The following is a 22,394-nucleotide window of genomic DNA, read 5'->3' as shown; positions in this document are numbered from 1 at the left end:
AAAAAATCAATATTTAAAATGATAATAATAACAAATTTTATGAAACTTTTATGACTTTTTTGTTTAACTCAAACACAAGAAAAGTTTGAATCATTTCAGTTATCAATATGTCTAAGTAAAATAGTTTTCACCAAACGCATTATTTATCAGTCTCAGTTTTGACAATTATATCTGAGTCAGCCTATATTTTTCTACTTTGTTATAATAGTATTTTTTAAACCTACTACTAAGTTTAGTAAATTATTTACTTTTTGTAATGAAAATTGTTTGATTTTGGCTCAGTTTTCAAAGTATACGTTGTTTTCAGATGCTTTAAAAGAAACAATGATTGCTGGGGAGCATTTTGTGATAAGCTCTGGATGCACTCAAAAAACGGCTTTTATAAGGCTTTCAAAAGATAACAGCACGTTGATTGTTAAAAGTCCAGGATGTTTCCTGACGAATACTAAAAAAAGTGATTAAAATTCATATATAAGCTCTAGTTTAAGTCAATTTATACTTTAAGAAAATAAACTAGTCCAGTGAAATGTAACCGTTATACTTTAACTATTAGTAACATGTACTATTAGTTACAGTTCACTGTTGCAGTTCAATTTAATAAAACAAAATTTTATACAAAAAATACTGTAATGAAAAGTTTCTAGCATGAATCAATAAAAAACATAGTATAATTAAATGCATTAAAGCTAAAACCAATATATAAGTATTCTAGTTTACTCGCTTTTAGTTTAAAAACTACTAAAGACTTTATTGCAATTTTATCAAATATGAAATTAAGGTACAAATCTCTATTTCTTTTTACACGAAATTTTAAAATTAGTACTTATTGTTTGCAGTTAAAATAGCCGATATAAAAGAAATTCAAGATGGTCATCAAGCAAACCATTGGAAAACAGTTGAAGACGAGATGCTGCCGGAAAAAAATCAGTGTTTTTCAATTGTAATTACTTGCTGACTATCAGTATATCGATAACCATAATAGATATACTAAATATTTCTTAGAAAGCATAAAATAAGAATATCTAAATACATAAATCCTTGATTTATCACAGCATTTTTTAAATTAAATTTTACGCAAATACTTGTTCAACTAATGGCGTTTCACTGCTTATAAGATACGAACAGCTAATAGAGTCTGTGAAAAAATTAACGCATATTGAAAGAGTAAATAAAAGAGGTCTACAACTTGTATATATGTATTAGTTTTACATCTTATAATAATATTTCGATACTAAAAATAGAATGACGTAAATTTATAAGTTTTCTAAGATATTTTTTTTTTTTAATTCAAGTCACATCAATGTTTTAATGGTCGTTATACATATTACGACCTATTTTCAGGAGACTTGAAAGTTTTTTGTTTATTCAAAACTAAGCTTTGTATATTCAAACTAACATTTTTAAGATTATGGAAGATTTCAAAGAAAAGGATGTAAACTTAGTTGGCGTAAATGCCATGGTAACCAACGAATGGATTACGGGACTTAAACAGTTTGTTTCTGCCGAGGATAATCTCACCCCGGAACAAAGACGTTTAAAGTATTAGTTTTTTGATACTTAGGAAGTTTTAATTACTTTTTTTCAACTAGTTTAATCTTTATAAACTTTTACAGTTGGATTTGGGAAATGTTCAATGAGATAGATGAAAACAAAAACAAAAAATTAAACGTTCAAGTAAAACTATATGATTGTAAATTGAATTTTAAGTTATACTACTTTTATTCCAAATTTGACAAATTTAAACTATATTTTTATTTATAGAACATTTGATAAGCAGCATATTTTTTGTGTAACGTTTTTTATACACACATTTTTTACTTTGTTGATCAAACAACAACTTAGTACAAGTTATATTTAATCATCAATACGACTAATGTTTATTTTACAGGAAGTGTTCATATTAATGAATCGTGTAAACTTATCAGAGAAAAATTATAGCAAAAAGTATGCAGAAAAAATATTAAAAGTAAGTTTTTTCTATATGAAAGTATTTTTATTTCAATTTAATATAATTTTTAAAAGTCTAAGTTTTAAAGTATTGCACTATATACTATTTTTTTTAATATAATGACTTTAGTGCATATGTAAATATAGAATCCATTTTTAGAAATTACATAGAATACTTTAATCAATTTGCTTAAATTCAAAACAGAAATATGATACGTCTAATGATGGGTTTCTTTCTTTTACTGAAGTTGTTCAATTTTTTAATGAAATCACTGAAAGGTCCGATATAAACGAAGTTTTTAACAAGATCACGTCAAATAGAGATCGAATGTCACCGCAGGTTATTATTTGAATTCTATTCATAACTGTCTGTAAAAGTGTTAAATTTATTAATTTTTTGTTTTAGGAATTGCACAAGTTTTTATCAGAAGTACAAGGAGAAAACGTAACTTTGGAGCAAATTGAAGGTATAATAAGAAGTTTTAAAGAACCACAAGAACCCAAGTTACCCCTTGTTATGACTTCACAATCATTTGCAAAGTTGTTACTATCGCCTGAGTGGGGAAGTCCTTATTTAGTGAAACATACAAGTCAAGTAAATACTTGTGACTCTACACTTTATTACGTTTAAAAGTAAGGATAAATTTATTTTAAGTATTTATAAAAGAAAAAGTTTTAGTTGAATGCATTTTACTAAGTACAAGCTAAGAAAAATAATATTTATAATTAATGATTTTATGTCAAGGTTAATTAACAGATTTATCAAGACATGACGCAGCCTCTTTCGCACTACTTTATTGCTTCATCTCACAATACGTACTTGAGTGACCATCAACTTTATGGAGAGTCAAGTATTGCCAATTATGAAAGGTAATTTAGTTTTAAAATTTATAAATAATTACTTCAGACAAACTTCATTTAGTTTTAAAATTTATAAATCATTCCTTGACGCATAATTAATCTCTTTTACATATAAAAAAGTATGCAGTGCATAATTTTACAGCATGAAAAAACTAACAATCTTACTTTACTGCACCCGTAGTAATACTGTTTGATATAAAAGAAATGTATACTTTTATAAGTTTTCTAATCGTTTATTTTTTGACAGATCAATTGATTCCGGGTGCAGATGTGTGGAGCTGGATTGTTGGGACGGTGAGGACGGTGAACCAATCATATACCATGGACAAACTCTGACGTCAGCAGTGAAGTTTGCTGACGTCATAGAAGCTGTTAACAAGTCAGCATTTACAGTAAGTAGAAAAAACTACTCGCTTTCTATCATAATACTAACTGTAGTTCAATATGACTATTTATAGTTTTTAAAGCTTAGTGTTTTTGTGAGTAGTTGTTTATCTACATTTAATTTTGTTAGTTTTTTTATTTTTATCGATATACTTGTTATCTTGTAACACAGCTTTTGTTTAAAATTTTTAAGTGTTTGACGGTTAAAGAATTTTAAAGAGTTTATAGTTTTTTTAATATTACTAATACATAATACCAATATATCTATAAACAATAATATATAGATTGTTTTATTATAACAACATATATGCTTTTAAAACAACTAACGTAGTTGGTACTAGTACAAACATTTTCTAGTTCAATACGAGAAATAATCATGAAAAAAAACAATTAACTATTTATTAATACAAAAACACTTAAATAATTCTTTTTTAAGATGCATACTAGCTAGAATTTATGTTTTAAGCAGGTAATGTTAGAACCTTAATATCAATCAATTGTTCTAAAACGAATTATAAACCTTTACTAATGCTTTCATATTGTTATTTTAATAGAGTCTTATTACAGAAAACTGGTATGCCAATGCTATTGTCACTTGAAAACCACTGCTCTACGGAACAACAAGATAAAATGATTAAATGTATGAAGGTACAACGTTTACAAAATAAAAATAAAATAGTTATTTAAACAAAGGTAAGAAAATCATTTACAATTAGCTTGTGTTTTAGTTAAGTTTGAACTCTGTACACAAATTAAAACAATTTTTTTTTAATACATATTTCTTGATCGTTTTATATAATGAGATTGAACTAACGTATACTACCTAGGTTCTTTATTGTTATTTAAGTTTTAGACCACGTAAATCTTATCTTATGTTAGGGTTTTTTGTAACAAATTAACATCTTTAAGTCCAAGTATTTATCTCTTATGCTGTCTTTTTAAATAGCCTTGTTTAAAAATAAGTTCAGTTTATTAGAAAAACTATGAACTTTGTTAAGCATAAAGTTTGATATCTTTAAAAAGATACATCTTTTGTACTTTACATGAGTTTGTTACCAAAAATATTAGTGTCTTAAAAACGAAACCAAAAATGATATATGTAGTATCTAAATTTATAATATGTATATATTTAAAGGAAATATTTGGAGACTCACTACTTTTAGCACCGATTGAAAAAAAAGAAACAGAATTACCGTCTCCCAATGATTTAAAAAGTTTGAAACACTTGTTTTTAAACTGATAAATAGCATATACTAATGGTTTGTTTTTTTAAGAAAAGATCGTATTGAAAGGCAAATTGCTGTCAGAAGTTAGTTTAAATGATTTTTTTAAATTTACGTTAATATTGAACAATCTTAATTTTTTTAACTTAAAAAACCTTAGCACAATTTCCACTTAAGTCTTAATTTTTAACAAATACTTTTTTTAATACCTTTGTAAAATTTAAAAGTTTTTAAATAGTTTGCATTAGTAAGTAAATTGTTTGAAAATTATTTAAACTAATAGTAACAAAGAAATAACTAAAAAAAACTTCGTATTTGATCACTTGCTTAAGTTATAGACGTAAATTTTATTTTATTTGATATTGAATAACTAATATAGTTTTTTTTTGTTAGAAAAATTTTAATTTTCTATTATGCTTTGTTCAGTTCTAGATTTTTTTTTTAAACGTATTTTAATTTAATCCAATACTTTTAAAATCAATAAAGATGTTTTTACAAAACTAAATTTTAAACCATTTAAAAAACTTAGTTATAACTGGAAAAAAAAATTTCATATTTCTTATATTATTAAGTAATTTTATTAGCAAAGTAATCCACTTTCAAAATGAGTAGTAAGGTTATAATATAATGAGTAGTAAAAAACAGTAGTAAGGTAAGGTATATAAAAGATCACATAGCTAAAAACTGATTTTCAGTAATAAACATTGTGATTTAAGTAGTAATTTTTTTTTATGAATTTAATTTGTTTTTAGTCAAAGTTAATTTTATCTTATATTGAAAACTAAATTGAGATATACTTTTCTGTTAAATATAACCCAAACCAGTTTGAACATTTTAATTATTAATTTATATCGTTTTTGACAAATTGAAGCGATGCTTAAGCTATTCTGTTTAATATATAGTTGCTTTGTATGAACTTACTTTTTTAGGGGGTGCTTATTAAAAAACCAAGAACTTTAAAATTTAAATTTTTAAAAACAAACAGGTTTTTAAAAATATGTTTTTTTTAACTTTACAAGTTGTTATATTTTATTAGTTGACTAGCAAGGTTTAATACCAGATTTTTTTTGGGTCAATGGCTAGTTTTATAATACTTATAGTTTTCACTTATTGGAACTCGTAACAAGTTGGTTGTAACATCTACTATAAATTATCTAAACTAATCTAAAGTATGGTGTGTAGAACTTTTTACATACTGTCATCAAATAATTCTGAGTATGATTTATACAATTTTTTACAACTTAATAAAAACATATAAGGATTATTTTTTACACAAAAACAAATAAAAATTTAAACATGAACCTTATGTTTACAGAAAAGACCTGACATGTCAAAAGAATTGTCGGATTCAATTATTTATATGAAAAGCCGTCACTTTGGAGGTTTCAAGGATGCAAAAGAAAATTCTACTTACGAGTACATTTCATCTATAGCTGAACTTAAAGCATTAAAGCTCGTTGAAGAAGAAGTTTAAAATTTTACAATATATATTTAAACTATAAAAGTTCATACAATTTAAAATATAATTGCATATTTTTAATAAATAAGTATTTCAATTGTTAAAACTATAACCGTTTATGTATTAGATTTAAATATTTTTAAACTGAATAGGTTTGAGGTTATACAAAATAGTTTTTTTAATTTCATTAAGTTTTTTTTATTTACATGGTTAAAAGTTTTTTATAATGTTAGTTATGTAACACAGTATTTTTAATCAGTTTAAAATACTGTACGAAACAGCTTACTAAATTGAAAAAAGTAGATAAACTTTATTAGGTTAATTTGGTAACAGTTATTTTAGTGAATTTATGATAGCTTTTTTAAGGCAGTTGAATTTATTAATCATACTAAATGGCAATTGGTAAGAATATATCCAAAAGGAACAAGAACTGATTCAAGCAATTTTAAACCTATTCCGATGTGGAATGTAGGGTCACAAATAGGTAACTTATCCTATTTTTAAAAACTAACCTAAAAGTTTTGTGTTTACAAACAAAGTCATTTTCTAGAATAAATTCACAGTGTGAAGTTTAATGAATTTTTTACACCTTATTTTACTTAGTTGCACTGAACTACCAAAACGACGATATGAAGACTTACACAAACCTTGTAAAGTTTAGGCAAAATAAGAACTGTGGACTCGTATTAAAACCTAAATGTCTGCTTGAGAGCTCAAACTTCAATCCTTTGACATCTAATGATAAAAATTGTAGTGAAGCCGAACCAACTTTTTACAAAATTAAAGTATTTGTATACAATTTGTTATAAACGTAATACACACTTTATAAATTGCTTAAGAAAAACTTATAATTAATAGTCAGTTTTATGATTTTGTAATATCTACTTTTTTTATTTTTAGGTGTCAAATTGTTTCAATAATGAAAGTATTATTGCAGATCATATCGGGTCAACAATTACCAAAACCTAAAGGCTCAGAAAAAGATAAAGACATCATTGATCCTTACATCAAACTAGAAATTGATGGATGTAAAGTAGATCAGGTATAAAAGTTTGAGTTATGGCAATTATCTTTTTTATACTTAAAATATTTGTAAGCTTAGATAAAGTGTTTACTACGAAAGCATTCTAAGTATTTTTTTCAAATAAAACAAAAAATATACAACTTAAATAAAATAAATGGTTTAAAACTAATAGACATTAATTTCTGAACTCATCGCTAAAATCATTCACTTTTTAGATTAAAGTTTAAAATTTCTTTATTGTAGAGCATATTTTCAGCTGAATATTTGAAACGTTTTTTTTTACTTTTATTTTATTTAAATCTAATTGCTATTATTATGCTTATAGACATAGTTTTTAACATATAAAGAAACTTTTTCAATATTAATAAGGATCAGTTTATTTGGGTTTCAAGTACTTTCTAACCTGCTTAAGTTTTTTTTATTTTCTGTGCAAAGGATTTTTTTTTTAAATTAGTTTTAAATGTTTTCCAAGACCTGCAAAATGGGTAGATATCTTAACAGCAAAGAATAGCTTTTAAAGCAAAAAAGTTTATTACTACGAATATCTTAAAATAATAACACAAATAAAACTTTGCACAACTTTAAACTTCATTTGAGATCAAGTATTACGATAATAAAACAATTTTACAAAGCATTTTGAATTTGAATCAGCTGATGTATTTTTCATAAAAAACATTCTTTAGATAACAGAAGAATAACATTTTACAAATTTACCTGAAGTACATTGCTTACAAACATAGGTTACTAATAATTTATTACAATATTGCACAAACTTTTATTTTAGCAAAGTTTATTTATTTAGTTTTTTTGTTTCGGTCATACATGAAGTAAATAAGAACTAGTAATCTTAGATTTTAGTAATATGAAATATAAACCAGTAACTTAAAATCGCTACTCTTTTGCTTGTAATTTTACTTATTGAGCTGTTTAAACCACCCACTTTGGGGAACTCTGAACTAGACATACTCTTAATTAAAAAAAAAAAACAGAACAAAGCAGAAACTCCAGTAGTTAAAGGAAATGGCTTTAACCCGAAGTTTAAAGATTCAGAATTTACTTTTAAAGTTTGTTTTCCTCAACTAGCCTTTATTACATTTGAAGTACTTGATCACGACGATATTAGAGATGACCAGATTGGATTTTGTACAATTCCGATGTCATCACTTGCAAGTGGTTCGTTGAAATTTTATTGAATATTATTTTCAGCTTTATAAAACTAATGTACTAAACTGTACGAGTTATAAGTTAGTATTTATTTGCATATAGTAAATCTTAAGTATTTAGTTATCACAAAGCTAAGTTTTTTTGAATTTTTCAATATTAAATTTCTTTTTTTAAGCAATTTATTAAACAACAAACAAAGCCCTTTTTTTATATTTTGTAATCATAGTCATAGTTTAGATAGTCAATCAAATAACACTTTATTAGGTTAAGCTTTTTATTAACTTAAAACAATGTTTGCGAAACTTATACTAGTAAATTATTAGTAGGAATCACTAATGATTGATACTATTTCTTACAATCTGTTGTATAAAACAATATATTTTAATAAATATATTTTTATCAGTTTTATACTTTACTAAAAGCATTAAACTTTAATTTTAGTTTGAATTAAACTTTAATTTTAGTTTGAATATCTATTCCTTAAAACTAATAAATAACTCATTATAGTTACATTATAACTCATTATAATATATTTTTTGTTGTTAAATAAAAAACTTAATAAAATAGTTAAATAACTACAATGTAGTGTATAATTATATAATGATTATTTAAATGTAATGTAGTATTAAAAAATAATCATTTCAGGTTACAGACACATTTACTTAGAAAGTTATAAAGGTGAATGTTTAGCTCCAGCAAGCTTTTTTGTCCATATTGAAATTACTAAAAAATACTCATGGATAAACAACATTGCTACTTTAATTTGTTTTAAATGAATATTACCTTTTTTATTTTATACCGTTTTCTCCAAAATACCGCTTTTAGTTTCTAAGTTGGTGAACTTAACTAGAGTTGAAAATTTTTATTGACTAAATTTTAGCTTCTTGCTGCAGTTTAATTCTTTTTAAGGATTTATAAAACAAAAGTTTAATAAAATTGAATAAAAAAAAATTTAAAAGTGTTTTTTTGGTTAAAGCAAATTTTATACAGACTTATGTTGTAAATCATGCATAACCTTTGAGCTTGAGTTTTTTTTTATAGACGTTCATATAGTTGTTTTGCTTTAGTATCCAAAACGTTTGTCGCCTCCATGTTATTTGACTTTAATTGATACATGTTAACTCGGGGAGGTTTTTTTTTATCTATGTGTAAATATAATGTAACTATTCGTACTTGTTAAATATATTTTTTATACATGTAACACTATAAAGCATAGATTTTTGTTAGTTATTTAATTTTAGTAGGTAACTTAAACTTTATTTTTAATTAAGAGCAACAAACAAAAAAACAACTAAAGTATATTAATGATTTTCTTGTACACAGGCAGGGATTGATTACATTTATCATCTTTACTAATATACTAAAAATACTATCATGTTAAACTTACGATAACATTAAAGAAACAAATATTTTGTTAAGAAAAGAAAAAATCCTAACGATTAAATTAACTTAGTATTTGCGTGTTTATAAATAAGTCGTCAATCTTAAAAAATAAAAAAATATCAATGACAAATAAATATTTAACATTAGCATTATTTTGCTAGTAGTTTTGTGTTTATAGAAAACTATAACACACAGCGATTTAAATCTAACAACTGAGCTCGGACAATAATTAAAATTATAATAAATAAAATTAATTACGAGAGCTCATACTTCTTTTAAAATAAAAGTGAAAAAAATTGTTTGAACATAGTTGTTTTTCTTAACAAAAAAAAAATTCACAATTAAATCTATTCTTAGTTAAAAGTACATATACCACAATAAACTTTTATCTAATTCTTTCTTTTTTACTAAATGCTTTAAATACTAAATTAGTGTACTTAATGTATTATCTTACTTTCATACTTTTGATTACTTTTATATCTTACTTAAAAAATCTTAGTTAGCAATAAACATTCTTTTAATTTAACTTCGTTTTAATGTTAATAGTTATATTCTATATAATTTAAAACTTTTGTAGAATACACATTAAAGTATAGTTTTAGATTTATTAGATATTTATTTAGGCTGTTTAATTTAAACTTAATTTGATTAAAGTTTCTTGAAACCAAGTTTGTTTTTTTATTTTAACAAGTTAATTCGATTCAAAATTGACTCCACGCAATAGTGAATAGTTATATAAAAATTTATTTTCTGCAAAAATGATGCCGTGCAAAAGTGAAAATCCTTGCAAAATTACAATTAACTTGGTTTGGAAGTCATCGGGTGAGAACTGCGCGCCGGTAGTATTTAAAACCATTAAAAGCAACATTAATACGCCTAACAATTAATGTCAGTTATAATTCAAATGAAATCTAATACACACTTATTAAATCTGCTTTAAATGTTTAAAAACTATTAGTGGTTTATTGAACAAAAACGAAAAGTTGCTTAAAATGTTTTGGTTCAAGGACCTGGATACACATAAATACCTCTCAGTTGCATAACCAACTTTATCAAAATTATGAGCTAAAAATGAAAAAAATAAAATTTACATTGAAAATTTAAACTCTAAAACGAAAAACTCTATGAAAAATAAGACTATTCAACTTTAGAATATTGAATAATTTTCTTAAAAAATTAAAAAAAAATTTATATAATAGTATCTAACATTATACACACGTAAAATATATACTGAACTCTACGTGATAAGGTAAAGTTTCAATATAAAATTTGTTTGAAATATAAATTGAAGTACATGATCGAAAACAAATAATAATAATTAATAATTAATTGATAATATTAAGATTTGAAATAAGTATTGTACTAGTATGCTTTAGTTCTTAGGTATAATAAGCAGCGAATTTAGCAGCTAACAAATTTTGAATTTCAATCTTCAAAACTTAATAGAAGTAGACTTTGTTGTAGAAAGTAGTTACTTGTTTTTATAAAAACTAACCAACTCATACAATTTAATGGGTTAGCTTCAAAAACATGAAACTATTTTGCAGATTTGCTGAGCTTGCATAAATTTTTGTTTTCTTTTTTTATGCTATAACTTTTTTTTAACTTACTTGTTACATGTCTGGGTAAGGTGGGTTAGGCATAAGTTATAAACAAATATATATAAAATCATGCAAGCTCATCAAATATACGAATTAGTTGCAGGTTTTTAAAGCTACCCATTTAATGTATTACTTGATAATATAAATTCTTTCAAAAATATATATCACGTGATCAAAACGAATAACTTATATTTATCGAAAAAAACTTAAAGAGTTTAAAATTGCACGTTTTTACGCTGAATTCTATTTGAACAACTACTTTATTGTTACTTAATAACATTGATTAACCTAGTGAAACATTGTTTAATAAATAAATTCGTAAACTAAAATTTGTTTTACTTTCCCCTTTGGTTCAAATTAAGTTCCTTGATTGAACTGAACTTTAATAAAAATATCATTTATTAGATATTCGGTTAAAACAAGTTTAAAATAGAATTCTATTTAAATAAGCATTGCAGCTTGATAATCCGATTACCGGTGAAACAGGTAAATGCTTAAACTAGTAATAAATATTTTTTGTAAAATATCATTTTGCACACGCCATTAATAAAACTTTTTATGGTGTATTTTTAAATTAATTTATTTACCTTCGTACCTTTTTTTTACAGAGTTGGCTCTGTTCATAGTTTTCACAACATAAATTTATGATCTTTTATTAACTATAAGTTTTATTTAAAGTTTTAGAAATCATTAAAAAGTACAACTAGAAATATTTTACTTTAAACTTTACAAGATGTAAAAACAAATTTATTAGGTACTAAATAATTTCAATACAAGCCGTGGCAAGATAGAATAATCAAATTATAATTAATTAATAAATAAAAATAAACATATAATAAAATCATGGCAGTAAAATTTTGGTTTCTACATGATAAAGTTAATTCAATAAGCCACAGAAAATAAACAAACTATTTGAAAAACTGGTAGATGAAATTTTTTTATAACAATTACCTTAACTCATTATATTGTTAATTTATCAAATTACTTTCATCAGATATAGTCTAGTCTAGACTATCTTTAAATTAATTATTTTAGGTTTTTATTAAAACTTCATTAACCATAGGAAAAATAACTAAACGAACTTTCAAAAACCTAACTTTCTAACATAAATCCTATTGAAAAACGTAACTTAAACACATACTAATAAACAAAAAATCAAATGATCATTTAAACATAAAAAGCTTCAAAACGTCATTTCAACATATCAAAGAAAATAGCTCCCAATTTTCCACTTGCGTCTGATTTCACCTCATTCCTTTACTTGGGCTCTTTTTTGAGGGCTTCGATGAAAATGTGCAGTTTATTTTGTACTTGGCGCACATTTCTTATTTCATCAGCCAACTGAAGTCTCTCACCATCAAGCAGCTCGTTCTTCATTTCACTGTTCTTCGAAATTTCCTCCAGCAAGTCTTTCACCTTTTAATCGTTTGAATCAGTAACTCGTATTTGAGACTATCATTTATACAGGTTGTTTACAATGTCGGCAAAATCTTAAACTCTCTTTCTTTTTTTGTCAGACTAATACAGCTTAAAAAAATTTGATTTTTACTAAGTTGATAATGGTTTTTTCTTAAGTTTGGACTTGGAGTTTTAGTACCAATGAAGTTTCTCATCACTTAACTAAGTTTTTAAAAATTTTTAAAGACTTAAGAAGTTTAGCAAACTTTTAAACCAAGTTCGTCAACAACTATTTAATTTTGTTTGAGTTTCTTATTGGTTATTAAAGTACATACTTTTTCTAAATACAAATGTTTTGAAAAAATAAGTTATTAATTTAATGATTTGAAGTAGAGTATATCTATAAATATTAACAACAGTTAGTTAAGCATTTGAATTAGAACTTTAACTTTATGTTATTTTAAACTATCTTTTATATATGTATTGGTTTTTAAACTATAAAACAAACTTATATTACTTATAAATTAAACCACTAAACAAAACTAATTTAACCGTTTTTGTATTTTAAAAACCATGTCTGTATTTTTTAATTAAATTTGAATTGTAGTTTTTACCTAGAATATACATTTAAAAGACTACATTTACATAAACAATAATTTTATTTTACATCACTTACATTTTAGTTTAAAACTTTTTATTATTCTACCTCAACTAAAATTCACTCTTTTTAAGATTAGTAGAACTTTAAAAGCCCAAAAATCTTTTTTATTTATAAACGGTGTAAGAACATTTGAAACATTAACCAAACTAATAATCAAGCATTAGAAATTGACTTACAGGAGTTCTACAGTTGAAATTGTTAATTCAAAATTTACCTTTCCAATCTTTACCAACATTAAACACCTAAGAGACACAACATGTAAAAACAACTAGTATATTTAAAGTTATCCTTCGAACAACAGCCATAGAATTCAGACCACTCTCTTATTTTTACCACCTGCGCAACTTTCAAAATTCCAAAAACTCAAACAAACTTCGCTCTCTAGCCTCCGCGCCTCCGCACTCGCGAGCTGCTGCCTCAGCGCCTTGCTCGCCTCCTCCACCGTCCTACTCATCCTCCACCACAAGATGACGCTGCTGCAGTCCGGCCAGTCCTCTATCGCGTCATCGACCCACTCTATCAGCTCCTCGCCTTCACGAGTGTGACGGAAGAAGTCTGTGCGGCATTCGGAGCAGTTTTGCAGGCAGTCTTCCAGCAAGCGGCTGTTATAAAGGGGGGATAAGAAACTTTGAAGGAAAATAATTTTTCAAGGATTTATTGTATGATGTACTTGTAGTATAAGTAACTGAAAATTTTGAGATATTGTATTGCAAATATTAATTTTTGAGCAATTAGGAAATTATAAAAAAGGAAGTCTTTCAGCTCATGGTGGGTTTTGATACGTTTCTAACTTGTTTTGCTGATAAGGTGCGTGTAATTTACTTTGAAGTATAATTTTTAGATTGTAAATAAAATGGCCAAATTTTGAAATGGTTTTTTGCTTTTTGCTGATCAATTGAAAATAATACAGTCTAGAGAATTAGAACTAAGCTTGAAAACCTTTAAAACAACTCAATTTAGAGTTAATTTAGGTTTATATAGGTTCACAAAAAAAAATTATTTTAACTTATGTAGGTAACTAAATGAATTTATTAAATTGTTTTAGAAGAAAAGGTGTAAACAAGTGTCAAGTTTTCAAACTTAATTTAGTATTTCGAATTAGACTAACACTGTACAAGCAAACTTTATGAAATAGTAGATAGTTTAAAACTCAGGTTTATTCTTGAGTATTTTTTAATTTTTTGTCAATTACCTAAATGAATTGTTTTAAAAAATACAAACCGTTTTGCTTACGATAAACTTAAAATGTTACTGTTAAATTTATGCGCATGTACTATATTATTTTACACTCAGTTTTATAAAAAAATTAAACTAGCTTTAAGAAAACTTTTCTTTCAAACTTGTGACAAGCTGTGTAATTATAATTGTACATTTTACAATTGAAACTGGCTATGTAAAAACAAAAATAAAACAATTTTAAACAACATTTCTACTGTCAGAGAAGTTAAAACAAATATTATCAATTACTTTCCATAAAAATATTTAAAATTTACAAGCGATTTTGTAAAAACTAAAATATAACAAACGTTCTACTGAGCAGTTGCCACATATCTTTAACATCTTCTTCTTCAACTGCTTCGTAGTCCTTCAACAGCAAGTTGGTCCGAACAGTTGACAATTGAACTTCTGTCAGCTCTTTGCTGCCTCCATGCGGAAACATTTGTTCCAGTTGATGCTTCACTGCTAGGTTGCGCTGCTGAATTTTGCTTCTCTTCTTCCATTCACTCCAACTGTGTGCAACGTTTTTTTTTTGTGTTAACTACGGTAGATCAATTGGTCGCCGTACTGTTTATTTTTATCAGGGTATTTAATTACTGAGTTTTAGCAGCTAACAGCTTCTAAATAAAAAAATTATTTAAAACTAAAAGAAAAAACCGAGTGCATGCTAGATACTGAACATGTGTTTTAATCTGAAATAATGTAGTCTATCAAGTTATAGTTGTCTGTACAAGTAGAAAAATGCTACAACTATCAAAAAGCTAACAAGGGTTTGTACGAGTTTACAATAAAATATAGAAGTAATTTAACTTTTTTGTTAAACAAATTTTCTGTTCACAGTAAAACATTTTATGTTAATTTTAGGACAAGCCTTGTTTAAAATATCATACTAATAGTAATGTGAAAAGTAATTTGCAAAAAAATCTTATGCAGTAATAATAACAATTTATCCCTACTCTAAAATTTAAACCGTATAAAAGCTTAACTTTTGAATGATAAAATGATCCAACTTCTAGGAATATTGATAAATAGTCACTAAAACTTTTATTTAGGTTCTTTTTTACATGTGTAAAATTCATAATACTAAAACTTATTCTAGTTAAAACAAGCGTGTAAGTTTAATAACCACCAAACAGCTTTAAGGCCATTAAAAAAAATCGAAGTTTAAATACATAATTAGGGTAATTTCAAACTATCAGGTTAGTATAGAAAACTACACAAACTACTCAATTGCTTTGTAACGACTCACCGCGCGACCCAGTTTGGACCGATGGTTCGGGTCATCTCACTATCCACTTCCGTCTTCACCTGGATCAGGTTGCGCTTCATCAACCCTGCAGCTTCCTTCCACTCTCCAAACCCCTCCTTCCCGCTCTTCACCTGCTTGTCATGCAGCACGCTGTCGATTATCACCTTGAGCGGCTCGAGGAACTGATCGTTCCACGCGTGACGCTGCACTATGATGTCACAGATGGCCTTCTTCAGCTTGCTGAAGTCGTCGCCTGCGTTTGAGTCTTGTTTGTTACAAAATACATTTGCCTGTATTTGATTGTTAACTCGTAACTTAATTGGACTTTTATTAGTACTTAAAGAAGTTTTCTTTTAAATTTTTTAACTGATAGAAATTAGGTTGCTGAAGTCATAGCTTATTTAAACAAACATTGAATAAATTTTACTTTCAAACACAGCTGAATTAGAGTTACAACTTAAAACTCAAAACAAGTAAGTGATTTATTTCTGAGGTCTTGTTACTTTTGAGCAAAAGAGGATAAATGTGAAAATTTTGAACACGTTAAACCTATTTTGTTTACCTGTCATATATTTCTACATAAATAATTGAGTGATCATAGACTCAATGCTTAATTTAGTTACAATGCAACATTTCGATGTATAATTTTCACAATTTTGTTATTCACTTGGCACTTTTTCTTGAGTATCTTACAGTTTACTTATAGAATGTTAAATACGAAATGTTTCCTAATGCAAAACTAACCACTTTTTTTGATGGCTTTAGTGTTATTGGACATAATTTCCACGAACTCAGCAATGAGGGTTTGCTTTGCCACTTGCATTGCGGTTTCAGGCAGCAGCTTTCTGCTCCACTCACTCAACTTGATATCCACCTGCGTTTCGAACTTGCCACGATCATTTTCCTTCGCCGCTGGTAGGTACACCTGTGTTGAATTTAAAAATTAATACCGCTTTGGGGTTTGTTGATCATTTAAAGATCATAAGCTTTATTTATCCTTAAAACCAGTTGTTATTATTGTATACGCCTGTACACAGAAAATTTAGTATAATGAGTTTTGCTTTATTATTTAAAACTAATTATAACATAAGTTATTATCTTATCTTGTATATTCCATTTATAAATTGAGACCTTCAAAACAATTTTTTAGAGTTTTTTATAAACAACGTGTATTTTTATAGCCTAATGCAAAACTAATTATTTTCAGTGAATTACTGTGCACAATTTTTCAAAGGTTGAGAACCACTGCTTTAAAAACTAATCTAAGAGGCAACAATTGTAACCTGGTTGATGAAATGGTCACTGACAGCCTGCCACAGATTATCTTGAAGCTTATTTTCAAACTCTTGTGGTGTGATATTCACTAGCCGGTGCATGTCATCTAATATCTCTTGTCTATTTTTATTTATTTAGTTTTACTAAGTTTAACTTATTAAATTAAATTAGAAAGTTAGAAAATTATATTTTTCTACAAAAAAATTCATCTATTCATTGCAGAAAAGTTTTACCAAAAAGTATTTGTAAAACTATTTAACCTAGGTTATAACATATAAACAACCAAAGATTATATATAGCAGATAACGTAGAAAATAAGTGTCTAATAGTTTAATAAAACCCTACAAAAATCAACTTATAAAAAAAGTTGCACCCCTTCACTGCCTTTTGCTTTCAATTATAACACTAATTTTTGAAAAACTCTTATTCACCTGGCTCTTTCAAACATTTCATCTTGGTTCATTTCTCTGTATTTTTTGTACTTTACATGCCACTCCGTCTCTAAATTGATTCTCTGTGTTTCAAACATGTCTGCTTGCTGTTCTACAGACTCCTTTACCATCTTCCAGAAGCAGTCGCTCACACAAACGCTCAAATTTGCAGTTGTTAGCTGAGACTTTTCCAGAATGCCATGGCGTGACAACTTGCCAAACAAACTGTTCACAATGTTCTAGTTACATATAATACAGTAAAAGCATAAAGACTCACTTTTTTTGTAATCAGTAAAAAAGGTGAATTATTGTAAGCAATATTCGAAAATTGTAGTTTTTGATTATACTAGATCTTTGTTAAAAAAACTCTTTATATTTTGAGTGGCGAATACTCTTAAGCTATTTCAGTGATTGTATATACTTTCAATTTTTTGTTTTAAGAAGTTGCGAAAGGAGTGAAACATTCGTGAACATTTCAAACAAAATTATAGTTTTGTTAAACTAGGTACTTGTATTTTTCTTATTTAGACTTTTGAATTTTCTAACTATCTTGTTAGTACTATTTTATTCTATTTATAAAATAATATTTCACATTTAAAACAACATAGAGTTTTCAAAATTAATTCAATAAGTTTAAGGTTCGAACTTAAGTTTTTAAACATCTTATTGAAAAGGATTAAAAAGAAAAGAAGACTGTTAGAAAATAGTTACAAATAGTGATCTTTGTAACACATAACTTAAACAACTTATAAAAAATTTGAAAAAACTTTTCAGAAATAATTAATTATTTAAAAAAATAAAAGCTTTTTTTTTAACAAAAAAAACTAACTTTCATTTATTAAATATTAAAATAACCTTGAGTTTTTAAAGAACTCAGCTTCGTACTCTTTGATCTTGTCAATCTGCTGGTCATCACCATTTGGCATGCCTGTAACAACTGCAAAGTAACCCAGTGCCTTCATTGGCAGCAACTTTCCATTCAATATCTTCTGAATTCGTCCTTTGACCATTACCAGAGCATTACAAACACCAATATCGTTATAAGTGACTATTGCAACAAAAAACAAGCAAAAAAAAAGTTAATGGTTGTATTTTGAAGTATGAATTTTAGGACAATTTTTAAACATAAAAACTTCTACTAACTTTTGAAATTACAGACAATAATTTCAAAAAACGCATATAGTGGTTTAACTTAATTATCAAATTTCTTGAAAATATAAGATTCTGAAGCTAAGAAGCTAAGCTAAATGTGCTTTTCAGGATAATTTTACAAGAAAGTTATATCTGTATCTTAGATGCATCTAAATGTATGCATTTTATAAGGATAGTTAAAAAAGTTACATTATAAATAACTTGCTTACACTTTTACTAAATTTTTAAAACACTTAAAAATACATCTACTTTTTATTAACCAAAAGTTACACAATTGATTTCAATGTGATTGAAAAATACTTTTATTTGAATGTTTTAAAAAGCTGTTGTTGCTAGCACATTACCCCTTCTGGCCTTAAATTAAGATTAAAATAAATAGTTTGCTTATTATTTACTTAGTTTGACTGTTTTTTTTATCAAAGAGATACAACTATTTTTTTACAATGATTTTCTCACCTGGTTTATTAGTTTCAAGTTCAGCTTTATCAGCTTTTGTTAAAACAAATATGGTCCTTATGCCTTCTGGATCTACTTTGTTAACAGTCTCTGTCACAAGACTTAGTTCTGCATCTACTGATCCATCCTGTTATTTTTATACTACTTGTAATTTTAATAAGGTTTGAAAAAGTTAAATTTGAACAACCAGGATAAAGAACTTGTTTGTGTAATTACAAAACATCAGTTATTCTTGAATGATAAGTCTTAATAAGAACAAAACCAAGATCTCAGTCTACAGTGTTTGATGATCCAGGTGGTGTGATCAAAACTCATAAAAGAAAGTTTGAGCATTGGCTCACGGCACATGAAAGTCCAGGCTTCTGCTCTGAAGACTTTCGCCGATTTTCTTTTTCTTTAATTAAAAAAACTTTAGTTTTGTTAACAAGCTAGCTTACATTCTACATTTTTTGATTACAAAATAAATTATTTTGTACCTAACTTTTTTTAAAGTGCATATTTGATAAAACCTATGTTAAAAAAGTATTCCTCTCTTTGATTTAACGTTTTTAAAATAAGAGAACATTAAAGAGCTATACAGTACACTAAATAGATAGCTACAAATGATAAGCTATTATGTAGAAGAACTGATGTAACAATTAGTGCTTTACTTTTTCTTACCTGAACACACAAAATAATCGAGTTGGGGTTTTCCATGTGTTGCTGGACCATCTCTAAAATTGACTCTTTAGTGTCCTGGGCCATGCCATGAGTGACAGTGTTGATCATTCCAGGCAAGTCCACCAATACCATCCTTCTCAAGTTTGGTCCCTTCACTGATAAGCTGATTGTCTCACTAGAGACTGTTTTCTCACCAGTGCAAAAAGACTTCATTTTTAACTCTATCTCTTTCCGTAAGTCATTCAGTTCTGATTCCTTGGTAAGGTCAAACTTCCTGGTACCCTCTTTAAACTGAGCAACATGATTAGGGCCCTTGCTGAGGGTCACTTTTACTGGTGACCTGGTCATCATCTCCCCTGCACCTCTTGGAAATATTCTAGCCTGGACAATCATTTCAAGAACACTGGTCTTTCCTGCGCTCTGGTCTCCAATTACAACAACCCTTGGAAGAAGGTCCAGGGTGCTGTAACCCTTGTCATAGTCTGAGAGGTAATCCAGCACTTCAGAGTACATGTCAATGAGCGTCTCATTGGTGTTCCTTTGTGAACTTTTTTCATATTTGTCTTTTTCATTATTCTCATGGGCATTCTTCAATTTCCTGTCCAACTTTTTGTACTTTTTCTTTGCAGTATTTTTCTCATTATCATTTTTTTTCTGCTTTTCTTTTTTAGCTTGTTCTTTCTCAAGGATTGCTTGCATTTGATTTTCTAACGCGCTAATTTTCTTGGCCAGCTCATCAACTGATAAAAATTCTTGACTTTCATCTTCTTCTTCTTCTTCACAACAATCATTTTCACCTTGCAGCTTTTGTGGTTTTAAAGACCTTTTTTGAGAAGTTAAATTATTAGAAGAACCTTTTTCATCATCTTTTAAATTGATCATTGAAAGCATTAAAGCCAACACCGGCATGAATGGCTTGTTTAAATTATCAAACTTTTCTTTGTAATTCCCTTTTGAATCATCGTACTTTGACTTGAGTTTACTCAACAAGTCCTTATTGTTTTCTTTTGTCTCAGAAAACTTTGTTTTATAAATTTCATTATCATCAACATACCACTTGAAATTCTCCTGGGTGTTGTTTTTGAAGCTTTGGAGCTTTGCGTCCACACAATATGCTGAACAACAAAACTCACCAATTATCCAGTTCCTTAGTGGGACAAATTGAAAGTTTCTAATTCTGACTATGTTTGCTTCTTGACCCATTGTTAAAGATTGCAGTTGGACTTTGTTCTTGTCCTCTAGTTTTACTCCCAGAGCTTTCCTTTGCATATTAAGTGCTGCCAAGTTTCTTCTGACACCAGTCTTAAATTTTTGGTTACTCACATTTTGCAAAGCTTTAGATAAACTTTCATATCTCATAATTGTTACAAAGTTTATTGTTTAAAAATCTACAATTATTTTTTTACCAAACTCTCTACCTTTTATAGGTATTTATATTTTACTTTTTTTTAATCTTTAAAATAAATGTTAGCTAAACAAAAACTACTTAACAAAATGTTTTCATAAGTCTTATGTGTTCTGCTTAGTTCCGTTTTTAACCAAAGATATTTACAGGGTTTCTATCAAAATTTACAAAATTATCTGCTAAACGGCTCTGTTATCTCTTAAGAATATTTTTTATCTGCTTTTTAAAAGTTCTTGACTGTATCACAACAGTATATAAAATATTTTTATTTTCTTCTTGTTTAATTTTTGTTTTTCTATACATTAGAGGAAGGCAATGCTTGAAGTCATCAGGCAAGATGAAAAATTTAGTCATAAACTAAAATAAAAACCAGAGCATTTCATTAATCCACAAAATTACTCAACTATTAGATTAGTTATGAATTGATAAACTTCAACTTTGGCCTTTTTTCACTGAAGACCTCAGGTTATTCAGTGTCAACTTTGAAGTTCCTTTAAATTTTACCTATAACTTTTCTGCTTTGCTCTTCACTGCAGTTTTCAAACACCTGATCTGGTGTAAAACTTGAAATTTATTTTAGGGGGACGGATTTACATGCTCATGGCTTGCAGTTTTACCTTTTTCGGACCAGATTCCATTTGATTTTTTAAGCGTTAGGGGTCAGTCATTTTCACCTTGCTGGCCGTACTTTACCCACCCTTAATATATATATGGTTCTTAATAAAACTTTTAAAAAATCAAAGGTAAATTTGTTGGAATAAATTCTATCTAATTGTTCTAAGATTGTTCTTAAAATATTTCTTATCTGATTTTAATATGTTTTTGTTAATATACTTAAAAATTAATAGCTCTTAAAATAATATCTAATTATCTACTGTTTATTTATTGTAAGAGTTAGAGGACTACTAATTTAAGCAACTTGTAATATTTATCTTTTACATACTTTAAATACCATTTAGTTAGTTGTTTGCATTGTACTTTCTCCATTTAAAATTTCAAGTTCACTTATACAGAAAAATGTTTACTTTAAAAAATTATGCAAACAGTTTGTTTAATAAGTATCTATTATAACACTACATTGAAAAATGTTTGCTGTAAATACTGTTAAACCAAGTGCAGAAGCAGCATTCTCATAGATCAATATACAGGGTTGCAACTCATTTTTTCCAAAATTTTTCCAGGTTTTCCAAATTTTTTCCAGGTTTTTAAAAGTATTCATTTTTGGGTCTATTTTAAGTTTAAAGTTAAGTTTAAAGTAAGAAAATGGGTTAAATAGTATAAAAACATTGAAAAGATACTCTAAAGTTATTTAAATGTGCTTTAAATAAAAAAATGTTTGATGATGATAAAAAATGTTTGTCTATACGATAGAATTTTAGAGTCAAATCGAAATTTTACAACTTAACATGTTAAAATTGTTAAAAATCCAGGTTTATCCAGTTT

General features: G+C 26.9%; 2 protein-coding genes across 2 annotated transcripts; one reads left to right on the top strand and one right to left on the bottom strand.

Moving 5' to 3' along the window:
- The first annotated feature begins 324 nt into the window (after window positions 1–324).
- On the top strand, window positions 325–9,396 carry LOC145833321 (1-phosphatidylinositol 4,5-bisphosphate phosphodiesterase delta-4-like). Its single transcript, XM_082940505.1, has 13 exons — window positions 325–454; window positions 837–940; window positions 1,406–1,532; window positions 1,889–1,893; window positions 2,153–2,287; window positions 2,354–2,542; window positions 2,705–2,817; window positions 3,056–3,200; window positions 5,731–5,883; window positions 6,241–6,342; window positions 6,812–6,916; window positions 7,888–8,071; window positions 9,386–9,396. Exons 1-13 carry the CDS (start codon window positions 325–327, stop codon window positions 9,394–9,396), a joined length of 1,503 nt encoding a protein of 500 aa, XP_082796631.1.
- Window positions 9,397–12,280: 2,884 nt separating this feature from the next.
- LOC145833319 (dynamin-like GTPase OPA1, mitochondrial) lies at window positions 12,281–20,815 on the bottom strand. Its single transcript, XM_082940504.1, has 11 exons — window positions 20,680–20,815; window positions 19,547–20,496; window positions 18,887–19,013; window positions 18,134–18,278; window positions 17,279–17,503; window positions 16,856–16,967; window positions 16,317–16,497; window positions 15,573–15,825; window positions 14,632–14,835; window positions 13,479–13,707; window positions 12,281–12,462 (listed from the first exon to the last, which is right to left on the bottom strand). The coding sequence occupies exons 1-11, from the start codon at window positions 20,813–20,815 to the stop codon at window positions 12,304–12,306; spliced, it is 2,721 nt and encodes a 906-aa protein (XP_082796630.1). The 3' UTR covers window positions 12,281–12,303.
- Window positions 20,816–22,394: the final 1,579 nt, after the last annotated feature.

The sequence above is a fragment of the Thalia democratica genome, chromosome 4, assembly GCF_965202585.1.
Source record: "Thalia democratica chromosome 4, ktThaDemo2.hap1.1, whole genome shotgun sequence".
Classification (NCBI taxonomy): Eukaryota; Metazoa; Chordata; class Thaliacea; order Salpida; family Salpidae; genus Thalia; species Thalia democratica.
Note: the sequence above shows the minus strand (reverse complement) of the source record. Positions and strands in the feature narration are given on the sequence as shown.